At 43.7% G+C, this 25,242-nt stretch overlaps 1 protein-coding gene and 1 pseudogene across 6 annotated transcripts in view; both read right to left on the bottom strand.

Moving 5' to 3' along the window:
* Mier3 (MIER family member 3) overlaps positions 1-24,623 on the bottom strand; it is a 28,579-nt gene extending 3,956 nt beyond the window's left edge. For 2 of the 6 annotated variants that reach the window (XR_010063601.1, XM_006231924.5), the window contains exons 1-12: positions 24,411-24,557; positions 22,945-22,969; positions 19,983-20,128; positions 14,819-14,953; positions 13,591-13,711; positions 12,110-12,195; positions 9,783-9,855; positions 7,983-8,134; positions 5,803-5,884; positions 3,486-3,580; positions 228-355; positions 5-147 (exon numbers count right to left, since the gene is read on the bottom strand). Coding sequence is in view for 5 of the 6 variants with exons in the window: in XM_006231924.5 (XP_006231986.1) it covers positions 5-147; positions 228-355; positions 3,486-3,580; positions 5,803-5,884; positions 7,983-8,134; positions 9,783-9,855; positions 12,110-12,195; positions 13,591-13,711; positions 14,819-14,953; positions 19,983-20,128; positions 22,945-22,969; positions 24,411-24,419 (1,195 nt within the window). In the remaining variant the exon portion in view is untranslated. Of the gene's footprint in view, positions 1-4; positions 148-227; positions 356-3,485; positions 3,581-5,802; positions 5,885-7,982; positions 8,135-9,782; positions 9,856-12,109; positions 12,196-13,590; positions 13,712-14,818; positions 14,954-19,982; positions 20,129-22,944; positions 22,970-23,856; positions 24,047-24,113; positions 24,138-24,410 lie in introns of those variants that run through there. The other 4 variants (XM_006231925.4, XM_039102181.2, XM_063281723.1 and 1 more) reach the window with 4 other exon arrangements.
* LOC103691453 (activated RNA polymerase II transcriptional coactivator p15 pseudogene) lies at positions 12,111-13,517 on the bottom strand (annotated as a pseudogene).
* Positions 24,624-25,242: the final 619 nt, after the last annotated feature.

Genomic DNA, 25,242 nt, shown 5'->3' with positions numbered 1-25,242 from the left:
TTACCTGTCAAGTCACTGGCAGTGAAGGAGCTGAGAATGTTCAGCGGCTGATCAGGAATGGGCTCAGGCCGGTTAGAAGTTAAGGCTGAAGAACTGACCGTATCACCCAGAGACTCTGTTTCATCTACAAGACGATCCATATAGTCCCTGAGGAATACACATCAATAATCATAACTGTGCATCAGAGTTAAACAATGCAGTCACTCAATCAAGCCCACCATACTTACGTAACGCCAGGATGATGGTTATAGCGTTTCTTTCCAAATTTTGTCTGTTGAGCAAAGTAATCGTAGCGTTCTGACTTCTTCCACATGTAGTAGAAGGCTACACATTCAGCAACAGTTCTCGATCTCACCTGGGAAAGGAAGGTGGACACTGCAAACTGATGCTCCCCACTCCATTTTTATTTAGCAAGACCATCAACAAGGAAGCTTAAATTCACAGGACTTTCCTTGCACAATTACAAATTCTAAGTATGTCTATCAGTGACTTGTCACTACAGAATGAGCAGATTTCAAAAGCACAAGTTGCTAAAAACAAAATAAAATGCACATCCAAACAATATTCTGTTTACTAAAAAAAATCCTCAAACAATTGTGATTAAACACTCATTGTGACTGACAGCTGTCTGGATTAGCCAGCATCCAAGGACAGGTCCATGAATGGTTGTGCTTCTAATTCCCCTAATGATGGGCAGGTAGCTGAGGAGGAACAACAGCTTCAGCAGATGATCTAAGGACTCCGTGAATCCTGGCCCAGCAGCCTCCAGCTCTGCAGAGGACGCCGCTACCCGAGGCAGGGCCTCTCTGCCCCATGTTTGGTTCTTAGCTGCAACAGGCGTAACAACTGACTGGAAAGTCAGACAGCCGGCTACAGTCAGAAGAGACCATACAGACTTCCTTATCTTCAGTGTACACATTCTTCCAATTCGTGAGTGCCCCAATACAGACATTGTAGAGTCTCTCTCCTGATTCCAGAGTAAGCTGTGATCTAATGTCACTAATAGAGGGAGAAGCTTTTGACACCAGGAAATGCAGCATAACTTTCAATAACCATCATTAACTATAAGCATATAGTGCCTGTAGAGAATACAGGCTTCCTGGAGCCACACGACTTTTCTGTCTTAGCCACTGATATGAATCTCTAGTGCCTAAAATAGCGTATGTAAGTGTGGGATACAACTGCTTATGTAAAACTGATGTTTAGGACACAACCCAGACATCTCTAAACGTGTGTTGTCTATTCACACTGTATATACAGCAGAAGTTTCCAACACAGTAGTGAAAAAGGAACAAGAAACGCAGAGATAAAAAAAAAAGGCACACAGAACAGAAAGGAAGGAAAGAACCATCAGAAGTGGCAGAAGCTGTCAAAAAACCCAGAGAATCAACAGAACAGAAGTGGCTGGAGTCCAGTCAGGCAGCGGCTCAACAAACAGGAGTGTCCGTTCACTCAAGGCCAGCCTGGCTTCGGAGGAAGCTCAGGACCAGTGCAGGCAACTTACTGATGGATACCCAGTCTCAAAATGCAGACGGCTGGGATGAGTGACATGTGAGGCTTTGCCAGGTTCAATCACCAATATCAAAACAGGTAAAATACCAACAAGCAGTTTTAGCACAGTTTCAGGGTTGAGGAGTAAACCATGAAGATTAACCTACTATAGCCAAGCAGAGTAGTTCGCACCTATAATCAGAGCACTGTGAAGGCTGGGGTAGGAAGATCACTAAGTTTGAGGTCTGTCTGGGTAAATAAGTATCTATGTATATATAAACACAGAAAAAAAACAAACCAGAAATTCAGAAAAACCTTTAACTTCCCTATGTACAAATAATGACGTGAAATTTACTGAAAATACATCAGTGCCTTCAACTAGATATGAGTAAAACTATAAAACACTTAATGAATTAAAGAAGTGGAGAGATAGTCCACGTTCATGGATAAGAAGACTAATGATTCTGTGTGATCCCAAATAAAATCCCAGGTTACTCAGGACACCTGATTAACTGATTCTATATGGAACACAAAGCCTTAGGATAGCAAACATGGGGCTCTATTGAAAAGCAAAGGAACTTTGTTACTTTAACGCCTTGCAACCAACAGTGTGAATAAGGTATGAGACACATGGCTTTAATCTCAGCATTCAGGAGGCAGAGGCGTTTGAAGTCAACCTGGTCACATAGTGAATTCCAGGCCAGCCAGGGCTACACAGTGAGACCCTGTCTCAAAGAAGGGAGAGAGAGGGACAGGGATAGCAAAGAAAATCTGATACTGTAGTGTTTAGATAGAGAAGGCAAACACATTATTCAAGGAGCCCACAAACGTAAGCACTGATAAATATGATCTTTGACCAAGGAGTCAGGCAGTTCAACAGAAACAATCAAGACTAAAGCCCGACAAACATTTGGAGACCTTGTATCTTGACTCTGTAGAGTAGTACTGAGTTCCTGAGTATGGACTTCCCGTGTATTTGCTGCACACACAGGCCCAGCTCCCTGTCCCTGTCTAGGCTAGAATGTGCTAAGCCTGCATTGCTCCATCCACCACTGTTACCCACAGCCTGAGACTACTGGGCTCATGTACGACTCCTTCCCAGTACCACACTTCTCTACGTCCTCTACCTCCTTCCCGCCTTCCTACCTAGCCTCTGCAGTCACTCAATGTTAGAGCACTTTCACTTTTCCAGTGTCAGGCTGTGAGAAAGAGCCTTGGATGCACACAGTCTTCTTGAATACTTTTCACTTAGCATTAAATATGTAAAGCTATTCCCCATGTCTTTTGCGATTTGCTGTTTTTACTGTCTTTAATACTAAGTGACAGCCTATTGTCTGGATTGTCACCAGTCTATGGATTTAAGTACTGGCACAACAATAAAAGCTGACTGAATCTGCTCTGAATATTTTCATGCAGGTTCAGATTGAACATGAAGTTTTCAACTCATCTAGGTGTCAATACAGAGAGGGGACTGCTAATTCATTTAGTAATATGTACAGCATCAGACACTCCCAGTTGCCCAAGGCGGCTGAACCATTCTTGCTGCTGCCCTGCCCCACCCTGCCTGGCCCACCCACACTGCCCAAATGGCCAGTGATTATCGCAGGTTTTTAGATGCTCTTAGTAATAATCCCTTGTTCTAAATCAATCTGCCTATGTCACTGTCCTTGTTTTTAGCAATTGTGATTTTCAACAATCAATGAAAACGTGAGACTACAAATATCAGAACAGCCGAGACATGAACAGCATGGGGAAACACGAAAAACATTCTGAAAAATATACTGAGTTCCTATGAGACTTGACCATGGCAATGAAATCCTATCACCCCCTCAGCAGGCTGTGGCGTTTATTCACTATCATGTTTAGAATAAGAAAGACTAGAAATGCTATTAGCAGGGAGCACTACAAACTGCTCATTCGTTTCTGCTGTTTAAATAGCACAAAGTATTGGCTGTAACCATTTTCACTAGTGAGCAGTGTCTCCATTAGCTTACCTTATTCTTCTGAATGAGATGAAAATCTTTCCCATAAAGCATTAGCGCATGTTCAAAACTCCGGCACTCCTCTTCAGTCCAAGCTGTCATTCCTTCTACAGAGAGAGGAAGGAACAGGAGAGCTCGAAACTGCCATGAGCACCGCACACTCACTTCTCACACAAAGTGCGTAAACAAGACACACACTGTTGTTCAGAATTTAAAACAAAGGCTAGAGAGCGGGCTCAGCAGTTAAGAGTGTGTACTGTTCCAGGGGACCTGAGTTCCCTTCCTTCCACCTATATAATACAATTCAACACAGCTGTACCTCTGGCTTCCCTCCTCTTCTAGCCTCTGTGGGCGCCGCTGCTCGCATGTACACACCCACACACGGATACATACATCTACACAGTTAAAATAGTAAATCTTAAAACACAAGAAAACAACAGGGGTTGGGGATTTAGCTCAGTGGTAGAGCGCTTGCCTAGGAAGCGAAAGGCCCTGGGTTCGGTCCCCAGCTCCGAAAAAAAGAAAAAAGAAAAAAGAAAAAAAAAAAAAAAAGAAAAGAAAAGAAAAGAAAAGAAAACAACAAACCCACTTTGTTCTCTGGAGCAGGGATTTACTGCTGTCTTAAAGTACATGTAGGGGAAGGGTGTGTGTGTGTTTGAGTGTGAGTGTGTACAGTTACATGAACAAGCATGCATGAAGAGTCAAATCATGAATGTCTCCTCAGGACATGTCTACATATTTTACTGAGACAGTTCCCTCTCCCTACCCTGGTGTTGGGGAGAGTCGTGTTTGCCTCCCAGCTCTAGCAAAACTAGTGCACACCAGTACAGCCTTTCACATGGATCCTAGAGACCAGACCCTGGCTCTTTACCAACTAAGCTGTTACCCCTAGTCCCAAAAAACATTTTTTTTTTTTTAAGATTTATTTATTTGTAAGTACACTGTAGCTGTCTTCAGACACACCAGAAGAGGGCATCAGATCCCATTACAGATGGTTGTGAGCCACCATGTGGTTGCTGGGATTTGAACTCAGGACCTCTGGAAGAGCAGTCAGTGCTCTTAACCACTGAGCCATCTCTCCAGCCCCCAAAAAACATTTTTAAGAGAAGCAAAAATGACTACTGTCTTTCTAGAATAAAAAGAAAAGTTCTATTTTGGTTTAACACAAAATGTTCTTTAATTCCTGACTATAAGTTAGTATTTGAGTTCCAGGAAATGTAAAGAGAATTAATCCATGCTCTCCCTCAAAATACTAAATCCCATGAATTTTCCACCAGTCGCTTATGTTGACAAATTAAAACTCTAGTTAGGGGGCTGGAGAGATGGCTCAGCGGTTAAGATCACTGGCTACTTTTCCAAATGTCCTGAGTTCAAATCCCAGCAACCACATGGTGGCTCACAACCATCTGTAATGAGATCTGATGCCCTCTGCTGGTGTATCTGAAGACAGCTACAGTGTACTTAGATATAATAAATGCATTTAAAAAAAAAAATCTAGTTAGGGCGAGAAAGCCTTCAGTTCCAGCTGGGGCTTAGGGATTAGTTCATTATTCTCTTATTTCTGAACTACCTCACTCACTGATACTAAGGACCAGATCCTCAAAGCCATTAATAGCAGTAGACTGAAAAGTGACAAATATTTTGAATCCATGAAAAAACTGGTCTAAAGACTGAAAGTTGACAGTTTAAAATAATCTTTTCAAAGAAGTGTTTTCTACAATGGGAAACATCTCAATATATCTCAACCTACAAATTTAAATATACTATTTCCAGCTTTTACATTTCCCATGACATTTACATAATTACACTAAGTACTATTTTCAAACTATATACCCTTACATGATAACCATTTATGTAAAAATGAAAATATTTAAGTAGCATGTTCCTTAACACTGATAAACAGTTGATAAGCTCTTTTAAAACTTACGTCATGGCTAAAACACTCCATAGGACGACACACTGTGCATCTTTCCCTTTTCTGTGTGCATGTGTCCATGTGCAAACAATTTGCAGGAGCTGACCCTCTCCTTCCAGTTCGGTGAACTCAGGGCCTCGGGCCTGGCATCAAGGGCCCTTACCTGAAGAGCCATTGCACCAGTCCTCTTTCTGCCCGATTAGTCCTAAATCTTCATTCCACGTTCTGACTTAAATAATACCAAACTATCCCCAACATCTTTCAAACCATAAAATCATTCCTTTTAGTTGCTTTGGCTCTATTGTCATTTGTGGGGTCAGTTTTGCTCTGTAACTACCTCTACAAAGAAGAGGAGGTTACAGATTGGCAGTGCGGGGAGGGTGAACAAAGGTTCTGTTTTAACTTGCTTCTCACCTTGAGACGCCTTTCCATTACAGCAGTACCTTTCGATTGCCTCCGTAACATTGTGGTTACACTTGAGAAGTTCATATAATGCCTAAGAAAACAAGAGGGACAGAAAAAAACCACCAATTAAAAACTGCTAACAATATGTCTAGAGCATTCTAAGAAACAGGTATCTTTTAAGAGAACCGACAAACACTACTAAAATGCTTTGAAATCTCACAAGTCAGGTATGTGCCTTTAATCTCAACAGGCGGGTGGGTCTCAGTGATTCCCAGGCCAGTCTGGTCTCCAAAGTGAGGTCTATGGTGACACAGACAACCAGGGTTCTGTAGAGACCCTGTCATGACATGACAACCACTAGGCAACCACTCTGCAGGATGACTCTAGGACCTAATACCTTTATTCATTCCTGTATATGTTGAGTGTCTGTGTATTACATGTGTGTGCATGTGTACACAGAACATGTGGGGCAGAGGTTGATTTCAGTATCTTCTTGAATCGTTCGCCACCATGCCCCTCTTGTTTACTACATAGGTACTGAGGCTCCTCACCAAGCCACCTTGCCAGAAGGGATCTACCATCATAGTGAGTCAGTCTTCTCACCTGGGAAGGTTCTTTAATTTTTAATTTAATTTAATTTAGAGAGTCTGATAGAACCTAGGATAGCCTTGCATTTTAGAAAGGCTGGCTGTAACAAATTCTCTTGCCTCTCAACTTCCCAAGTGCTGAGGTTACAGCATTCTCTATCTACCATGCCTGGCCAAGTCTGCCACTGTGAGATACTTTGGGAGCTGGGATATTAGTTGTCTGTCTCTTGCTGCCTTCTCGTCCTACTGTGATACAGGAAGAGCAGCAGGCCTATGAGACAGGCACTGTTGGCTTTCTAAGAGCCTCTAAACATGACAGCTTCTGCTTATGTCAACCAACTCTTCCTGCTTTTTGGGATGTTAATGTAATAACTGGAGGCAGACAGAATTCAACTGAAAGGTCAGTAGTAAGACTTCCAAAGCAAGTCTCAGGAAAGATGAGGCTGGCTCAGCGTGAGACAAGTGCTAAAGACATCAAGGTTAGAAACAGTTGTTCAGAACATGGTGGGGATTATAAATATCTACCCTTATTCCCCAAGTAGGAGTCCTCACCCTGATCAAGGGAACTTTCTTTACAATAGGCAGTAGTAACTACAGAAAAAAACACATCCAAACAGAATACAGTGGGTTTTTTTTTTTTTTTTTTGGTTCTTTTTTTCGGAGCTGGGGACCGAACCCAGGGCCTTGCGCTTCCTAGGTAAGCGCTCTACCACTGAGCTAAATCCCCAGCCCCTACAGTGGGTTTTTTGTTTGTTTGTTTGTTTGTTTTTTTCCGGAGCTGAGGACTGAACCCAGGGCCTTGCACTTGCTAGGCAAGCACTCTACCACCGAGCTAAATCCCCAACCCCCAGAATACAGTGTTATGGTACCCAGTCCCAATTGATGGAGCTAGAACACAGCCCCTGGACCTAGGCTCACTGTGGGTGAGGGGGGAAAAGAATCAAAGGAACAGGAAGTTGTGATATTGTGTCTCTTAGAAAAGTATAGGCAACTAAGGAATGCAGACAACTGAAGAGAGAGCCTTCCCCAGAAGAGGAACCAACTGGCTATCTAATACCAAATGGTTGACTCTGAAAACATGTAATTGGGTAACATTATACAGACTGACCAGATTTTATATACATATATATATATATATATATGTGTGTGTGTGTGTGTGTGTGTGTGTGTGTATGTGTGTGTGGGTGGGTGGGGGATGGAGGGCGAGAGGGAGGAAGAGGAGGGAGGGAGGGAAAGGGAGAGATGATGCATGGGAAGGTTTGGAAAGAGAAGGGAAAATTACATAAATCCCTAAAGTTATTTAAATTTAAATAATTCTACAACAGCCACTGTAAAAGGATCTAACCTATCAGAATGCATTTCTAAGGAGAGGTAAACAGATGGACCCCGTGCTGCAGCAATAAACACAGCACATGTTATCTGAGTGCCAACGTCCTGTGTCCCAGAAAAAGGAGAGCCATCAAGACACCAAGGTCAACCTCTGGCCTCACTCACACCACTCAACCTCAACACACAAAAACCCCTGGGAAAAAGATAGCCCATTTACACTTAGACTATTTAAACCAGCATTTATCTAGAAATACTATAGAAGAGGAAGCTTACCTGTTCGTTATCCCTGGTGTGTGTGCCTGAGGAAATTCTGTCTAGGACTTTTTCATTTCCAGTTCTTAATGAGGTCTCAATAAGGTACTCCTTGACTTTGCTCTCCAAAACCACATCAGGACGCCACAGTAACTGGTCTTCATTTTCATAAGCTGAGAAAGAAAATCCCATCACTATATCACAAATAATGAAGACATTAAAGAATGTTCAGACTGTGCCTCCCTTACTGGACAGAGCTTGCTGACTGGGATAAGTAACTGAGAAGCCGTGTGAATAATGTTGGACAAGAACAGTCTTTTGCTGGCATAAAAGCAAACACAGCTGTTTTAACTTGACTATCTGGGGCCAATAGTCAAAGCATAAAGCTATTCTGGAAGTTGGATTTACTGACAATTAGAAGGCTTTCTAAGGCTAGTTAAACTATAATTGTAAGACCACATTATTAGTATCTTCGAGTTTTGTAATGAAGCTGCAAAAACCAAACCAAACTAAACCAAACAAACAAAACTGTCAAAATAAGAGAGGATGTTTGGAATTTTCTCTTTAATTCCATAATTGACCCTATGAACTTTCTAAAGGTTAAAACTATATAATAAAACAAAACTAAAAGCCAAAATATCAAATAATAACTCAATGTCTAAGGTCTATTGTTCCTTTACAGATTGCTTTAATCAGAAGCGCATGTTTAAAAGAAGCAGATTAATCAAGACCCCCCTAGAGAGGCTTATGAAGGGCAAACATAAAATGCACCATCTCTTAAAATGATGAGCTGTTAGTGCTATTAGTGAGCACAATGTCACTAACACGGGGTTTGATTTATTAATTAATGTACCCCACCACCTTATTAAAGCATCACTCTGTACAAGAGTAATAGACAGAGCATTTACCCTACTGTTGTATGATCCACTCTTCAAGAATGTGAAACCTTCTATGTAACTAATAAAAAAAATAACTCATTGGTCAAGTCTCGACTGTCTTTATCCAACAGTTTCTAGGAAGTTGTTTTAACTGAAATAGGCTAATTCCAGAAGGCACACACACCTTCCCTCCTGAATCTGCAGTTTGGAAGGATTATGAGTGGCTTGTGACGGGGAGAACAAGAGGCACTAGAGGTCATCAGCTCTTCCTGCTTGTCTGGCACAAGCTCTTCCATTAGTTAGGAAAACATTGCCGCTAGTAGTGGCCAAGGCTGATGGCCCAGGTAACCTGCCCCTGGGCTATAAATGGAGAGTGATGTAAGAGAGGGAAAGAGAAAGTGGGCCTGGTGGCTGTTAGCACCCATAGACACTGTCCGGATCTCCTGGAGTCTCCTGGTCGTGGAAGGCGGCACAGCTGCATTCATAATCCCCCAGCCCATGCTCCCAGAACTCTCAGGGACAAGTACAGCTGATGACACTCCCGGTGAGGAGCCACAGAGCAATGGCAGCAGGGTGCAGTCAACTTCCTGCTCTGCCAACAACAGGACAAGAATGCCTCCTGGTTTCTTTTTTGCTCTCAGTTTCTTTCCTCAAGATTATATTTGTAACACTTCTTCAAGAGAGGAGGTTCTACTCACAGCTCCTTAAGCCCCAGGGGTCTTGCTACTGTAGGCCTCCCTCGGGTAGCCCTGGAATTAGAAATCTCCCTGTCACCGGCTCCCCAATGCTCAGATCACAAGCAAGGCCACCAGGCCCAGCTTACTGTTGACATACTTTTTTCCCATATTGGATTCTAGAAGTTCCTCTGGATTCATCTAACTCTGTACCATCTGGTTAGTGTATAGTCAGACTTTTAAGAAGTGGTACTATAATTAGACCTTACCTTTCTCATCACCACTGTACTCGCCAAGATAAGGGGGAATTTCTGCCTGATACTGTAGACCAATCATTATTTCCTACAGGAAAATTGAAAATTAAAAGCAACATTATAAAAACAAACACGGAAAAACAATCTCAAATCATTAATCTGTTCTTACCTATCAAAATAAGCTTGATCATGGGACAAAAGAACTATGGCAAGTTGCTTTAGGAAGGCACTTAACTCCTTCTAGGCTTTCTTTTTAAATGTGTGTGTGTTGGGGAAGGTAAGATGTGCACAAGAGTATAGGTGCACGCCCAGAGGACAGCGATGGATTTCTTGGCGTAGAGTCATGGGTAGCTGTGAACCATCCTACACGGGGCTGGGATCGGAGTTCCAGTCTTCAGTAAGAGCAGTATGCACACCTAAGTGATGAGCCATCTAGTCAGCCCCACCTCAAACATAAGATTCATTTCATTTTCACCTACGTTGTTACTAAGCTATATAATCTTTTACATTGGGACAGACTTTAATACAAATTTCTTATTGATTTAAAATTAAAATTAATAGTTATATATATAGGAATTGTGCCTATACAACACATTTAAGTATACAAGGAGTTAAGGGCCAGATAGCAAGTTCATGGGTCTAAGTTACTGTTAAGAGTACTACTGGGCTGGAGAGATGGCTCAGCGGTTAAGAGCACCCGACTGCTCTTCCAGAGGTCCTGAGTTCAATTCCCAGCAACCACATGGTGGCTCACAACCATCTGTAAAGAGATCCGATGCCCTCTTCTGGTGTATCTGAAGACAGCTACAGTGTACTTATATATAATAAATGAATAAATCTTTAAAAAAAAAAAAAAAAGAGTACTACTAAGATGCTCCTAACAGCTCCCCCTTGGTGGATCCAATGAAGAGACTGACATCTCTACCTCCAGTGAGATGATCCATTGTGGCTAGGTAGCCGCTGGACAGAAATTACCTACTTCATTTACAGACAAATACTATCCAGAAAAGGACACGGTGCAGAATATACTCAACTGGTAATCTCTGCCAAGCCAGAATGATCAGCCCTTCATACTTCTGTGTTTCAAAAGTCTGTCAGATGATCCTAGGCTGAAGACTTGCTCACGTGTTGCCAACAGGGGACTGTGCAAGTAGACAATTATCTCTTCAACCTGTCTCAGCTCAGGAAGCCATGTTAGGCTTCCTATATTTTCAGATATTGGTCATTCTCAGATTTCTGACAGGGTTGAAACTAGTTATAGTCTCACAGCCTACCCAGGCTGTTTAACTTTGACAATACATATTTAATTAGATAGTTATCAGATAGTATACAAGCTAGCCAGGACATAACATAGATTTTAAGCCTTTCTTAAGCTGATAAAATGTTGGACGAGGTATTAGATATATTTTATACTTTATAAATTACAAGATTTACATTTGAGAGAAAAACTTTTAATTAGACAGAAAGGGTGACGTGTAGGCTGATGTCATTATGCAGGTGAGGGCTGGCACAAGTTAGGTCAAGGCCATGATTGTACAGCAAAAAAGTAAAGCAGGGACAAAGTTTTCTAAGGTGAGAAAGAACAAAAATGGGAGAATGGAGATGGAGATGGAGAAGACATCCCAGAGCCGGGTGGTCTTGAGTGGCCCTAGATGGTTATGTCTATTTCCTTATCTAGGTGGGCGGTTGATATCTTTAACACTTGGTTGTGAGCTTATTGTGTGGATGTACTATGGATTCAGAGTTTAATACATAAACCTGATTATTAAAATTACATCTGTTTGAGTCTTGCTTTCACCGGGTACTTGGGAGCTTCTACCTTAACTACCAGAGGGAGGCTGACAGGAGTGTGGGACAAGTCCGTGACAGGAAGCCACAATAGGACAGCCGCTGCTGGATTTCTAGAGCCCTGATTTTAGGTGAGTTCCATAAGGCCCTCCAGTGCCAGAACTCACTCATGGCAGCCAGCGTGGAGCAGTGACCACTGGAATCCGCACAGATGAGATAAGGATACCCTGCGGTGCCACGCGGCCTTACGGTGCGGTGCCAGCACTAGTGAAGGATAAAAGGTACCATTTTTTTTCTTTTATATATTTACCACAACACATATTTGTGTGTGCATGAGTGAGTGCAGGAGCCCTCAGAGGCCAGAGTCAAACCCCTTAAGCTGAGTTACAGGCAGTTGTGAGCCACTAAACCTGGTGCTGGGAACTGTACTCCTGTCGTCTTCAGGGTTAGTCCATGCTCCTAACCCCTACTCCATCTCTCTAGCCCACAGAAGAGTGTTTAGAGGCACTAGTCCAAAGGCTCCATTAGATTACATACAATGACAGGCGGCTTACCTTTCTCAAATCTTCAGGTGAGTTACCACTGTCCGTTTCAACGTCCTCAATCTCTGATTCCTTATCTCCATCACATGTTGTGTTTGCTTAAGAAAGAAAATACGAAGATTTTAAGCACCTAAGAATGCCATTTTTATATAAAAGTGTGTTGAATAAGGAGGATCCATAAGCCTGTCTGCACTGTGTCCATAGCTGGCAGTCACAAGGACATAGAGCGCTGACACTTCAGTGTATGCTCTTCTTGTCACAACAGCAGCACCTGAAATGTCACATGCAGCATGGGGGCAGAGAGGGGAGGGGCTGTCTTCAGTGGACTGACCCAGGACCGCACAGATAGCTGAGCCCAAAGCTGGCCCTGTTCATTCCCAGGCATGAACACTGGAAACATTAACTCCATTAAAAGCAAGATAAACGGGGCTAAAATTAAGCATTTCACTCTAAAGCCATTTTAATATTACTAATAAATATCAACCACCAAGAACTAACTAAAAATATATAATAAATATACTTTTTGAGCACTGGTAAATTCCCAAAACAGCTAAGCTCTGAACCTCTTTTTTTTCTTTCTTCACTTAGAACATTTTAATAATGCACATTAAAAAAGTATTTGTCTTACAAATTGTTCTGCAATCCAAATATACAACAGCGTTGAAAACAACATTTAGAAAACAAAAGCCAATGTGAAAAAGACAGAATAAAATGGCCAGGACAGTACAGGCTTGATATGGCTCAGACTTTACAGCTTTCTTACTGCAGCGTCTATGTCAGAGATCTGTCCCTTCAGCTGGCTCCACTGTTCCATGTTTAAAGAAATACCTTTTCTCCCTGGTTTCACTTCGCCTTCTGAGTCCATCCAATATTCTCTAATACCAATTAGAAGTTTTCCTTTAAAGTCTCGAACACTGACAGATCCCATCTTTCCAATCTGGAACGCTATCATCTCTGCTGCTGCTACTCTGCTCAGAGGATGCCAGCGCTCTAGAACTCTCACCAGGCTTTTGCTTCTTCACAGGTTTCTCTGCAACAACTTGCTTTTTCCTCTTTAACGTTTTTTCAACTTTGCTGTCAGAATCACTGCCTGAAGAGCTCGAAGAAACAAGTGCCTTTGATTTAGGCACTGCTCCGCTCCAGCCGTCCAACAGCCTCTAGCTCGCTCACTTGCTCCGGACTGACCAGCTCTGAACCTCTTAACACAAGCCTAAACTACTTTGTGGCTGAACTAATTAAGATGGGTTACTATAGCAACAGATGGAAACAGGCAGCCTTGCAAAACTGAATGAGTGTATGGGTTCTAACGGCATGGGCTCACTCACTCCACCTCAGTACAAAGGGCAGCCCTACCCAGGTTATCCATCAGACTCTCTCTAAGGTATGTGCAACGCTTAGACCGCTTCTCCCTGCCAAGCATGTACGTCAGTCTGTCCGACGCCCTGAAGCCTGAAATGTAACTGTTAACATGGAAGAAGGCATTAGCCGCTTACATCGTAAAGGCCGCGGGAAGAAGTCTGAAGTTTCATGGGAAGTCACAGACGGTGTCAGGTCATCTGCAGAAGACTGGGTTTCCTCATCATCGCCCGACAACAGGTCTTTTGCTATTTCTTCCTGCAAGAGTTGGGAAGCAGTGCAAGTTAGGAAGAGCTGCGAGCTCAGCACATGGACGTGCCTTTTGTTTTTATAATCTCAATAATTAAGAACCGATTTGCACCTTCCTTCTGAAAAGTTAGAAATTCTGTTATTTACTTTATATATATAAATACTAACATTTTATATTTAGTAACATACACTGTTTAAAATTTTTAATGACTCAAATTAGAATAAAAATGCAATTGTTCACTTAAACAACTTGCCTATGAGCATGAAAAGAATTAACTGGAAGGTGCAGATCAATCTTATAATAAAAGCAGTATGTTTGCACAACAGAGTGTGTCTACTGGACTAGGTTAGGAGGCTGAGGCAGGAGAATTTCATGAGCTCAGGAGTTCATGGCAAGTCTGAGCAGAATAGTAAGACAGTAATTCAGAAACTATAAAATAGGACCTCTCAGTGTTGTTTTCTAACGAATTCTTAAAGTGTGGAAATCTCTCCAAAGGCTCTCCCGATGTTTAAACGTCCAGGTAAGGGGCTGGCAGCACTGCTCAAAAGAAATTTGACTGGACCGCACCAAAATGTGCCGTTCCACAGTGGTGTTGGATGACCGCTGAAGAGAACTCACAGGAAGAGGTTCCAAGATGTGGATTTCTCTTCCTACCTAAAACCTGACAGGCAATGAGAGCGTCTCAGAATCCCACCCAGAGACACGGCCACATGATTCTCCTCAATGACGAGTACACCTTCCTAAAGCAGCCTGTGTGAGGCAGGTCACCATGGCCTTAGCTGCTGTGACCATTGTCACTCCCAGGACCTAGAAGAACTCTGCCTGAGCTGATCTGGTTTGCAGGCTTTGGAAGATTTGGTAACAGATGTCTCCATGTGTCTACAGATCAACTGTAGTTAAAGAAAAATCCCCTAGATACAATGTCTAGACAGGAAAATACTGAGCAAGAGTAGAACAGCTACTACTACCTACTACCTTAAAGCAATCAAACAATGTTCAAAGCAGTCATCAAAATAGCAGGAAGTTTCCATTTCAGAATTAGAAGATGCTTTAGCAGAAAAAAACTTAGTCAATGACAGTGACCCTAAAACTTTCTTATAAAGGCTTGTACTTACTTTGTCTAGAGTCATATCTGGTAGTTCGTCTGCAAGTTCACTTGGGGAGCTGTTTGCACTGGAATTTGCAACCGTTGGAATTGTAGATTCATAGCCGTAGAATGCCAACAGATCTTCTAGAGGCATATTTCCTTCCTATGTGAGCAGGGTAGACAGACTCAGTAATGCCATAATCTGAACTGTGGGTTAACTACTGTGGTTTATATAGCATAGTATCAACAGGGCAGAATCAACCACAGCCCTGGCTTCTTTGTGTATCGATGTTAGAAAATAGTACTAAACCCAGTGCTTAATTGGTATATTAACAAAAGCAATAGTTCCAATAAACCAATCAAGTGAACAACAGACAACTTCAGGTCATTTTAAGTTTCTTGTTTGCTCGGTTAATCCTATATAAATATTGGTATATTTTATATTTATATAATGATGTCCGAACCCAACTGTCATAAACTATCATTTTACGTTATTTCCAAGTTTGAATGTCAGCCCCAGTCCTCCTGACAACATGGCTTTGAAAACCTGCATGCTTTAACCATGGCACTATATCCTAGGTACCCATGTCACCCTTGAGTGACATCCAAACTGTTGGCCCAGCTGATCGTGCGCAGATTTGCCCTAACTACTACAGTGCATACATAGACCCTCTTACAACTACTACTCACCAATAGAGGGTGTTTACCTATGTCAGTTAAGGGTTTCTTTCTAAAGTTTGGTTTAGTTCCCGTCAAGCAAGCAGCTGTCATACAGTACGCTGTATGGAGAGACTAACATGGAACACGTAAATACAAGTGCCCATGAATGACCAAAGTGCCTACAGGACGCTGACCTGTACCCATCCAAGCCCACAAGGAACTTAGGCTGGAGGCTCCCAGGACTTTGGCTTTTGTTCTATAGATACAGCCCTGAACCTGCCTACAGACAGAGCTTAGACTAAAGCATGACACAATGCTAACTCACAAATACAAAGTCAGCCCAGATGGAGGGTCAGTCAGAACAGACAGGACATCACTCATGCCAGAGAAGAACCACCATGACTTAGAGAACTCCGGAAGTTAACTAGCACTAGCCAGTCTTCCTCCAGCAGCAGTCACTCCCTTGGGCTCTTATCCTGCTACCCTGGAGAGGGACCAGGTTGCATCCTTGGCCAACTACCTGTTTGGAACATCATTTCTTTAAGACTGAACAGTGACCCTTCTCCTTAGTATGAAGATCGCTGCTGTTCCTCATTCCCTGGTGGTCTACCATATCATTCAGACTCTAGGATTACAGAAAATCCTTTCTCTGAAGGAATTCAGTGCTACTGAGAGAATCCGGTAAATTGCCATACAACAACCACAGGTCAAAGCTGTGCAGGGGAAGCAACAATACCCAAATAAATACAGAGTTGCAAACTATGTAGTGCAAATAAAATACAAAGGACCCTAAGGTGAAGACTTGGCTGGGGTCCATTCTCATTGGATAGCAGAGAAAGACAAACCATCTTTGGCTGAGTCTCGAAGCATGGGACATAGTCCAGTGGCTAGCATTCCAGTCAGAGGAGCAGACAAACCTGGAAGCTGATGGTAGTTTAAGAAGGGTGGCCATGGCTCACTGGGATGAATGAGAAGTGACTCAGAATGGCCAGAGAGGCAAGGACGGATCAAAAGGGCTTCACCACTAGGAAAGGAGCCTGGACTGTATCCCCAAGAACCAGGAGCCACTGGAGAACAGTATCAGGAGGGCTAGCCAGCATACAAAGGCACTGCAGTCAGGCCTGACTGGGGTCAACCTGAGACCCGGAAGAACAGATTCCTGCACTGTCCTCTGACCAACATGTTCTTAGGTGTGAGTTTGAGTACAAACACATAGAAGCATAAAAACCATGATTTTCAAATGGAGAAACATGACATTTCTCCTTGAAATACTGGGAAGCTGCATGCAGAAAGCTGTGGGTTATAGCGAGACATAATAAGACCTCTCCTTGAGCAAAAGGGTGGGTACTTTTGGAGTGACAGAAAGACAAAGGGGAAAGAGATTTTTTTTTTAAAGGAATTATATTCAAGATTTTTACAGAGGACACAAGTTTGGGAACTACAAGGCATCCAAGAAGAAAAGTCAAGTTGGCCAGGAGCCTGGAGCTCAGAGAATCAGGCTGGGCTAAAGATATAAATCTGGCATTCATTAGCATCTACATGATATTTAAAGCCATGGGAACTGATGAGCTCACCTACAAAAAGGGCAGAGAGAAAAGGGTCTGTGCTTTATTCCAAGAACGTCAGATACAGGAGCTTATAGGAAATGGGGTAGAGTTCCAAATCTTAAAATGGGATCTTTATTCTAGACCAAGGAGAATAAGTTATTTGATAGCAGGAATGAGAGAGATCTGAGTCTACAGTGCAAGACCTCCAGCCTGTGTAGTTGGCTAACTCCTGGACCAGACAAGGAAGAGACACAAAACTAAGGCAAGATATCAAGACAGGTGTAGTAGTGTGCTTGACTGACAGCCCATGGACGGGTCAAATGAGAGGAAGGAAGACAGGGCAGAGTCCGAGAGCCTACAGCTACGAGAGATGAGGTGAGTGAGTAGGGTCAACCCAGGAAAGCAGGATGCTGAGAAGTGAACGTTGTTCACTGAGGTCAAACAGCAAGGAGAAACAAAGTGAGAAAAAGATAGGCAAGAATTCTTACCATCTGGCAACCAGGAATCACTGGTGACCTTATAATGAGCTGGAAGAGGCCAAACCACGGGTTGACTGGAGGGAGAAGCACATAGATGTTTATGACATCTTGACCAAAGAGTGACCAAGAGCAATACTGGGTCAGGAAGTCAGTCCATCCAAATGTGAGGCATCTGTGAGAAGCACTTGGAAAAGAGACCGATCCCAGACGTGGGGTGGGCCTGGGCTCTGCAGTCAGATCCTATCTCACAGGATCTGTGAGTAGAAGAAACTGAGGGCCAAGGGGCTATAAGGATCAGTGTGAGATAAGGCATACACTGCCAGGATATGACAGGCTGAAAAGAACAGAAAAGTCAGAGGTGGAGGAGTCAAGAGGTTCTTGGTTCTTTCACAAAAATACCATTGCTAACAAAGAGGAGAATGGTATTTAATTTGATCAGAGATCTTACTACACTTAAGAAATGGCAGGCAGTTTTCCTAAGGGGTTGAGATGTAAACAATTACTGTTCGGATTGGCTATGAGGAAAGAAGTGTAATAATTCAGAGTCACGGCATGCTGATCATCACCTTGGGTGAACACCTAGCCCCTTACACCTCCATTTCTGTCTGTAAAAGGAAAATGCCATTATTTTAATCTGATCCCATTAGAAATTAAGATACACACTACTACTAGCCACATGCTTATCTGTGTTCCTTCTTAACCAAGGAGACCTTTTACCGTAACAGGAAAATACGTGTGTGCATGGTGCATTGCCAGTGGACTGCGATACAGATTAAATTCAGTACCTAATACAGTATTCCTGAGACTCTGCACAACAATACATGTAGAAACTTTAATCTTTTCACAAATCTAGTGGAAAGGATGATTTAGTTTCTTATTTATTTAAACATCTGAGTTTTTAGAAAATTTAATAATGTTTAAGAGCTAAATCTAAATCTAGAATCAAATTTAAATCTTGGAAAGCAGTTAAAAAAACAAAATTTATGAAGCTTATGATTTATAAAGAGCCACAAAAGAAAAGCTAACTTTGCATCTTATTTTTAATTTCCATGCCACATGACAGCCACAAATTTGTAAAGCACATTCAGTCACTCTAATTAGTATAAAAATAAAACTTATTGAAAATGAACATTAACATCCTATCCCTAAACTGCTAAAATTTACCAATACCTAAACTGTAGTTTCAGTAATAAAGATCAATATTATCATCTTAAATTACATAAGTCAAATTTTTTTCAAGTTTTACCCTCTGTTTCTTTTACTCATTTTTGTGTTTCATTAAATAGCAAGAGACAGCTACACTTTATTGAAGAAAGAACTACTCAGGAACTGAAAAAAACTAGCCTTCTGAATGGAGAATCAGATCATCAAGAAGCAGAAACATCAAATAGAGACACTGATAAATGTTGAGACCACAAAAGCATAAATTTTCTAAATATACAAATTCAGAGGTGGGTGTCAAAAAACAAAAATGCTATTGATTATCTGCAGATGCATAGGAGGAGAGTGACTGTACTTTCAGATTGGACTAGAGCTTCTAATGCAGCTCAGGCTGGCCTTGAGCTCATGATCGTCCTGAGTCTACCTCCTAAATGCTAGGAATACAGATACGCATGAGCCACTTCTGTCTTGGAGATACTTTTTCAAATGGTTAAACCTAATTATAATTACCATGGATTAATTAATCACATGAAAACTTCAGGAGCGGCCTGAGGTCTAGGCCCTGAAGACTGTTTCCCTATAAGCTAACAGGAAGAAAAAAGACCACGGTACACTGCCCTGCTTCATTCAAAGACAGTGAAAAGGCTGTATGTTTGCGCTCTAAAAAAAGAAAAAACCAGAAGCACAAGAGCAGGGGCATCACTTGCTATTATCCCTGAAGGCTTTTGTTCCTGTGAGCTGATGAGAAATTTTCAAGCGAGGCTAATCTACAGACAGTGTAGCCCAGCAGCTTCCCAAGGTGACCCTATGGAGGACTCTTGCTATGCTGTGGTACAAGGGAGGCTTAAAATACAGTTCATTTCAATTTATATTAACTTTGGACTTAAGAAGTTGTGCACTACACTCAATCCTGCCAAGTTCTGAAAAGATGACTGGAGGGTGAAGACGGAATGTTACCAATTTACATTGGAAAGTATAGCAAATTTTGTTCAGTCTCAAATGGTGTCCTACCAATATAAGTTTCGGAAGGAAAAGATTTTTCCCTACTCTACTACAGGACTAAATAAAGCTCAAGTCAGACCCTCACTGTTCTGGGATAAGCTGAAAAATGAGGCTAACAAATAATGAAAATGCTCTGATTAAACTACTCTCAAAATGAGAAAATTTGTAATATTAGCCTAGGTTTGAAAAATAAAAAAAGTACTTAACATAGTTCAGGAGAGTTTCGAACTTAGAATAACGTTTCCAAGTCTTTACCAGTGTTTGCCTGTTCTAATTAATATGCTGAATAAAGTTTCCAAGTCTTTGCCAGTGTCTGCATGTTCTAATGTGCTAAAGCCTTTACCTTTTCCAGGTCTTCAATTTCAGAACTGAAGTTTTTGCCGTCACCCATCAATTCCTCTTCCTCTAGAGTTCTTTCATCATCATAGTCATGGACCAGCATCTCAGCAGTGGGGTCAAAATCATGATCCTCAGAAGACAAAGACCCAACTGGAATGAAACACAGAGTCATTTACACACCCAAGGGCATTTAAAAACAAAATAAAAATGTGTGCTGGTTTTCTAGTTGCTTTTGATATTTATATGTGAATTTTATTAAATGAATTTACTATACACTTTATGGACTGTAAAATAAAACTATATGGTCTTGAAAAGATATGTAACCCAGCAAAAGAACAAGGTAGAGTATTCACAAACACTGTTACAGGCACTGAGACCATGAAGAGAACAAGGTACAACATTTATGCTTCACAGGCATCCAGAGCCTGGAAAAGCAAACGAGCAACAGGAACAAAATGGTGTCAGTGGCACATTCCGAAGAAAGAGAAAAAAAAAATCAAACTTCTTACTAGTTATCATTTGCTTAAAATAGCCAAGAGCTGGGCACACAGCAATGTGGCGTAATGCCTGTCTGGAATACACGGGCTCCTTCCTGGGTTCAATTCCTAGTATAGCCCAAACACAAGCCACATGGCCAAACAGAAGAATTAAATTCCAGGAACGAGAGACTTCCAGAGAATGAGTCAACAAACATTAACATTTCAGAAGAGATTATATTTTACATTAACTCTAACCCTAAACAAAGACACAAAATTCAATAGAAAACTGGCTTTCAAGACAAATACATCTTTCTATGAAGCAACTATAACTATTTAGTTTTTTAAAGCATAGAACCATTTTATTCAGACCTTGTCAGTATTTCAAATTCCCCAGAATTAATCAAACAGACATTAAAGCACAAATCCATGCATGTTCTGGATTGCTCTTAAAGAAAGTAAGGTAACAGACATCCTATCTGCAGGTTTAGAAGACGTCCCACCTCAAGCTGCTATTGTCAACAGGAGAATTCTGTGCACTTGTCTGCTCTAGTATTAGATGCCATTACACTGGAGAAGCTCAGAGCTTGGAAGGACCTGCGACCTGGGGTGTGGCCATGTCTATGGAAGAATATTCAACAGTTTGCTACTTTTAAGAAAGCTATTTCTAGGGGTTGGGGATTTGGCTCAGTGGTAGAGCGCTTGCCTAGCAAGCACAAGGCCCTGGGTTCGGTCCCCAGCTCTGAAAAAGAAAAAAAAAAAAAAAAAAAAAGAAAAAGAAAGCTATTTCTATTTTAACACTTCAAACATTTAAGCATCATGAACAGTGAACTAGGCCAATGTGTTTTCATGATGTAGAGACTCCAATTACAGTTCCATGTTTCTGAGTTCAGAAAATTATAATCATTAGCCCACTCCCATTCAAACAAGTACAAATTTCCATTTCTATAAGACTTTATTTGCAAGGTTTTTGGTATATGCTCATTTTTGCTGAAATAGATATGGCTTAACTTACTTTTAGAGAGAAAGATAAATTATTTACTAACTAGCTCAAAATAAAAAAATACCATCTTTATAAATTTTCTTTCCTGAGAAACATTTGTGATATGCCTAAGTGTCAAGGATGTGAAACAGACGGGCCTAAAAAAGATCTACTCCTGGCTGTCTGTGGCTTGAGACTTGAGGCAGGCTTCAAACTTCCTGGATCTTCCTGGGTTTTTACACACTGGACTAAAGGCAATGATCTGAGTCCTTTCCAGCTGTAAAAATTCTCTCTAAATGTTGACTAATTCATTAAAAACTAAGTGTCTGCTTAGACATGGAGGCCACACTGCCTTTTGGATTTTTATTTGAATTGCAACTTCTACAGACAATAATGCAAAATGGAAAAATCACATTTTATCAACCTGATGCTTCAAATCATGTATATAAATATTCCTTCCCTGAACTTGCATCATAACAAAGAGCTGCTTGTCTTGACGTTAGGAAGAATTTTAAAAACACTGTACAGATAGAGGCAAACAATGATTTTAAAATAATCACATATTCCCATCACTTTGTGTTAATCTATCTTACCACCTTGAAAGTTACCTAAATACAAAAACTAAGACTCAAGGCAAATGGCTCCATCCCTCTAAACAAAGTCTGGGGGTACAGCCAGGGACGCCTCAATAGCAGAGAACTTACTTAGCACTTGGTAGTCCTTATACCAAAGGAAAAAAAGCATACACTCCCATTATACTAACTGGGTGCCTCTGTAAAACAATTCCAATTGCCTCCTTGTACAATAACGGGGGTAGATAATTCCAGAGTCATTTTTCAGGAACCCGTGAGCCAAGGCAGCTAGAAAAGGTTTGAGAATCTACAGTTTAGCAGATGAGGAAAGTACACTCTCCCTTCCCATGTAAGTACACCTGTGCAGATTCTGTGGACTCCTTTAATTGGATCCCCAAAGTAGTCTCTGACTTCTCTACTAGAAAGGTTAAGATGGTCTCCCCTCAAAATAACCATATTAATACTTCTCTGCAAAACCAGGAAGACACATATTGCTTTTTTTCATTATTTTCGGATTAAATATAATAGATATTTCTTGATAGTCAGAGTAAAGAAAAATGGAGTTAAAACTAATAATCCAAGTTGCCACAGGTTCTGACAAGTTAAAAGGGCAATTCTTTTAATAAACAAAAATAAGACTTAAATGGTTAAAATTTGTAGAAAGTTGATTTGAGCTTAGAGGCAAACAATAAAAGTTATGAGGGAATAAAAGACTTTGTAATAAGGTTTCAGGGTGCTTTTTCCAACATGCACAGTGAATAACAGTAAACTATTCCTTCCTCTAACAAGGTAATTACATTGGAACCCTTTAAGATCCAAATGATGAAAAAAATAGCACTACACAGCTCTGTGGAAGTACAGAATCGTTTTAGCAGCAAATCTTTGAGCCCATTTCCCTCTGGGACTCCCCGAAAGAGGTAAGAAAATTGAACAAACCTGGGCTCGAACTTCCAAAGGAAGCCTGAGAGAGAGAGAGAAAAAAAGAAAACTGTGAGGTTGAATCCTGTAGCAAGGAAAAGGAGGCAGTGCAGGCAACAGGGCGCAGAGGGGGCGGTGCCGAGCGCTCCCAGGCAGCTGCCAAAAAGTGCAAGACGTAGCTTCGCTCCAATCGCTCCCAGCCCCTTTCGGGCCCCCTCTTGGCTGCCTCGCCTTCCTCCCCAAGTCCCCAGTGTACAAACTCGCAGACTCGGGACGATGGCTGGAGTTGGAACGGGCAACTCCAAGCCACGGTTTGGAGCTCGGCAAGTTACAAAGCCGGGAAGCCGAAACCAGAGCTAGTCGGCTCGTAGCATCAGTCCTTCATCCCGGGCATCTGAGGAGTTCACCTACACTAGCTCACCCAGCTCTCCGCTGGCTCCAGAGCAACTCCGCGAAACGCAACCCCGTTCCCTAGGAGGGTCTCACCCTCTGAGATACACAGCCTGCCCTTTGGGGGCGCGGGTACCCGAACTACACGATTTGTCTACTGCCCCAAGCATAGGCCGGCTCGACCCTGACACTGGTCCCCAAACCAAAGCGAGAGAGCCCCTCCCCACCTCCCCACCCCCCACCCCCGGGCTACGGAGGTCGGAGCCTGGGCCACTGAGTCTGGGATGAGCCGGTTCCTCCCCGGGTGAGCGGTCGGTCCCCAGCCCGCCAGCTCGGCCCTAGCACGGCTCGCTCCTGCCCAGCTCCGGTGCGCCCATCACGCCGCCCCCTCCCCCAGCTTCCCCGTCCCAGGGGAGATAGCCCGGCAGCTAGGGTCGCTCGGCGTCCCCCCCAGTCCGGCCCGGGGTGAAGACTCTCGGGCCGCTTGGCCGGCGAGGACGTCGAGGTGTGGGTCGGTCTCTGCGCCCGGGGACGCCGCACCTCACAGGCTTCGGGGCAGAGAGTCCCGCTCTGCTCCCGCTGGCCTCGGAGCCCCTGGCCTGGAGGGGCGGCGGGCGGCCGGAGAGCCGAGGGCCGGGCCGGCTCACTCCGGCGGGGCAGTGGCGCAGCCCGCTCTCCGCGCTGCAATCCAGCCGCCGACCAAGGATCGGCCGCTCTCCACCCACCCCGACCCCGGGAGGAGGCGCCGAGCGAACGGCGGCCCGCGTCAGCCGCTCCGGCCACGGCCCTGAGCCTACCCGGGCCCGAGGCTCGCCTCCGCCGCCCGCCGCCGCCCGGCCCCACCGCCCGGCCCGGCCGGGGTCGGAGCCGCCGCGGCCTAGTCCCGAAGGGAGACCGCTCCCGCGCCCGCTCCCGCCCCCGCCCCCCCGGCAGCCCCGCCGCGCTTCGCCGCCGCCCCGCGCCCCCCGCCGCCGCCGCGCCGCCTTCTGAGGACCCGCGGGAGGAGCCGAGGGTCTCAGGCCAGCTGCGGGGCTTCGGGGGACAGCCCGGCTCTCGCCCCGGCACGGCCGCAGCTGCCCGGTTTCTCCGCTCACCTCCGCCATATTGGTACCTTTAGGGCGAACGAGCAGCGCCGAGCCCAGTCCCCGGATGGGGCGCCTGAGCCAATCGCAGCCGCCGCCGCCGCTGCCGCCGCCGCGGCCCGCCAGGCACCCGCCCGGAGGCAGAGGCGGCTCGGCCCCTTATAGGGCAGGCCGGCCCGCGACGCCCCCGGCCCGCTCGCACACCCACGCCGTCCGGCGCTCCCGCGGCCGCCGCTCCTGCACGCGCCCGCCCCGCGCGCCCACGGCGCTCTGCCCCGGCTGGAGTAAAGTTCCAGCTGAACTGCGGGCGAGCGCGGGGACCGGCCGGTGCGGTGGGGATGCCGGGGGCGGCAGAGGGGGGTGGCGAGAGACTTGGAGGAGGGCTCGACGGACTTCTCGAAGTGAGAAGAGTACGCGATGGGAAGTGAGCGAGCGCCTGATGGCCAAAAAGGGAGACCCCGACAGGAAGCAGGACGACTAGGCACCTGCAGGAATGGAATGCGCATCGGCGTTCACTGGCGTGAAGTGAACTGTGGAAGTAGACATTTGTTAGACAAGCTTTGGAAGATGACAATTCAGAAGAAAAGGCAGAAGACTGACAGACGGGGCAGACACATGCTTGCACGATCCAAGGCATAACCTGTACACTTGATTTTTAAAAAAGACCGGTCCTAGGAGTTATTAATCACAAATAGTCCAGAAGATGATCCAAAGATATGCACTTGATGAACCCGTTAAAAAGCAGAGTGTATCAAAGACCCTGAACTAAATTTCAAAACCTTCCTCTCACACCTACCACCGGGAGTTGGGGGAACCTTTGAGATTATATATACAATAAATGTAG

This window comes from Rattus norvegicus, chromosome 2, assembly GCF_036323735.1.
Source record: "Rattus norvegicus strain BN/NHsdMcwi chromosome 2, GRCr8, whole genome shotgun sequence".
NCBI lineage: Eukaryota > Metazoa > Chordata > Mammalia > Rodentia > Muridae > Rattus > Rattus norvegicus.
This window is presented reverse-complemented; position numbering and strand designations above follow the sequence as displayed.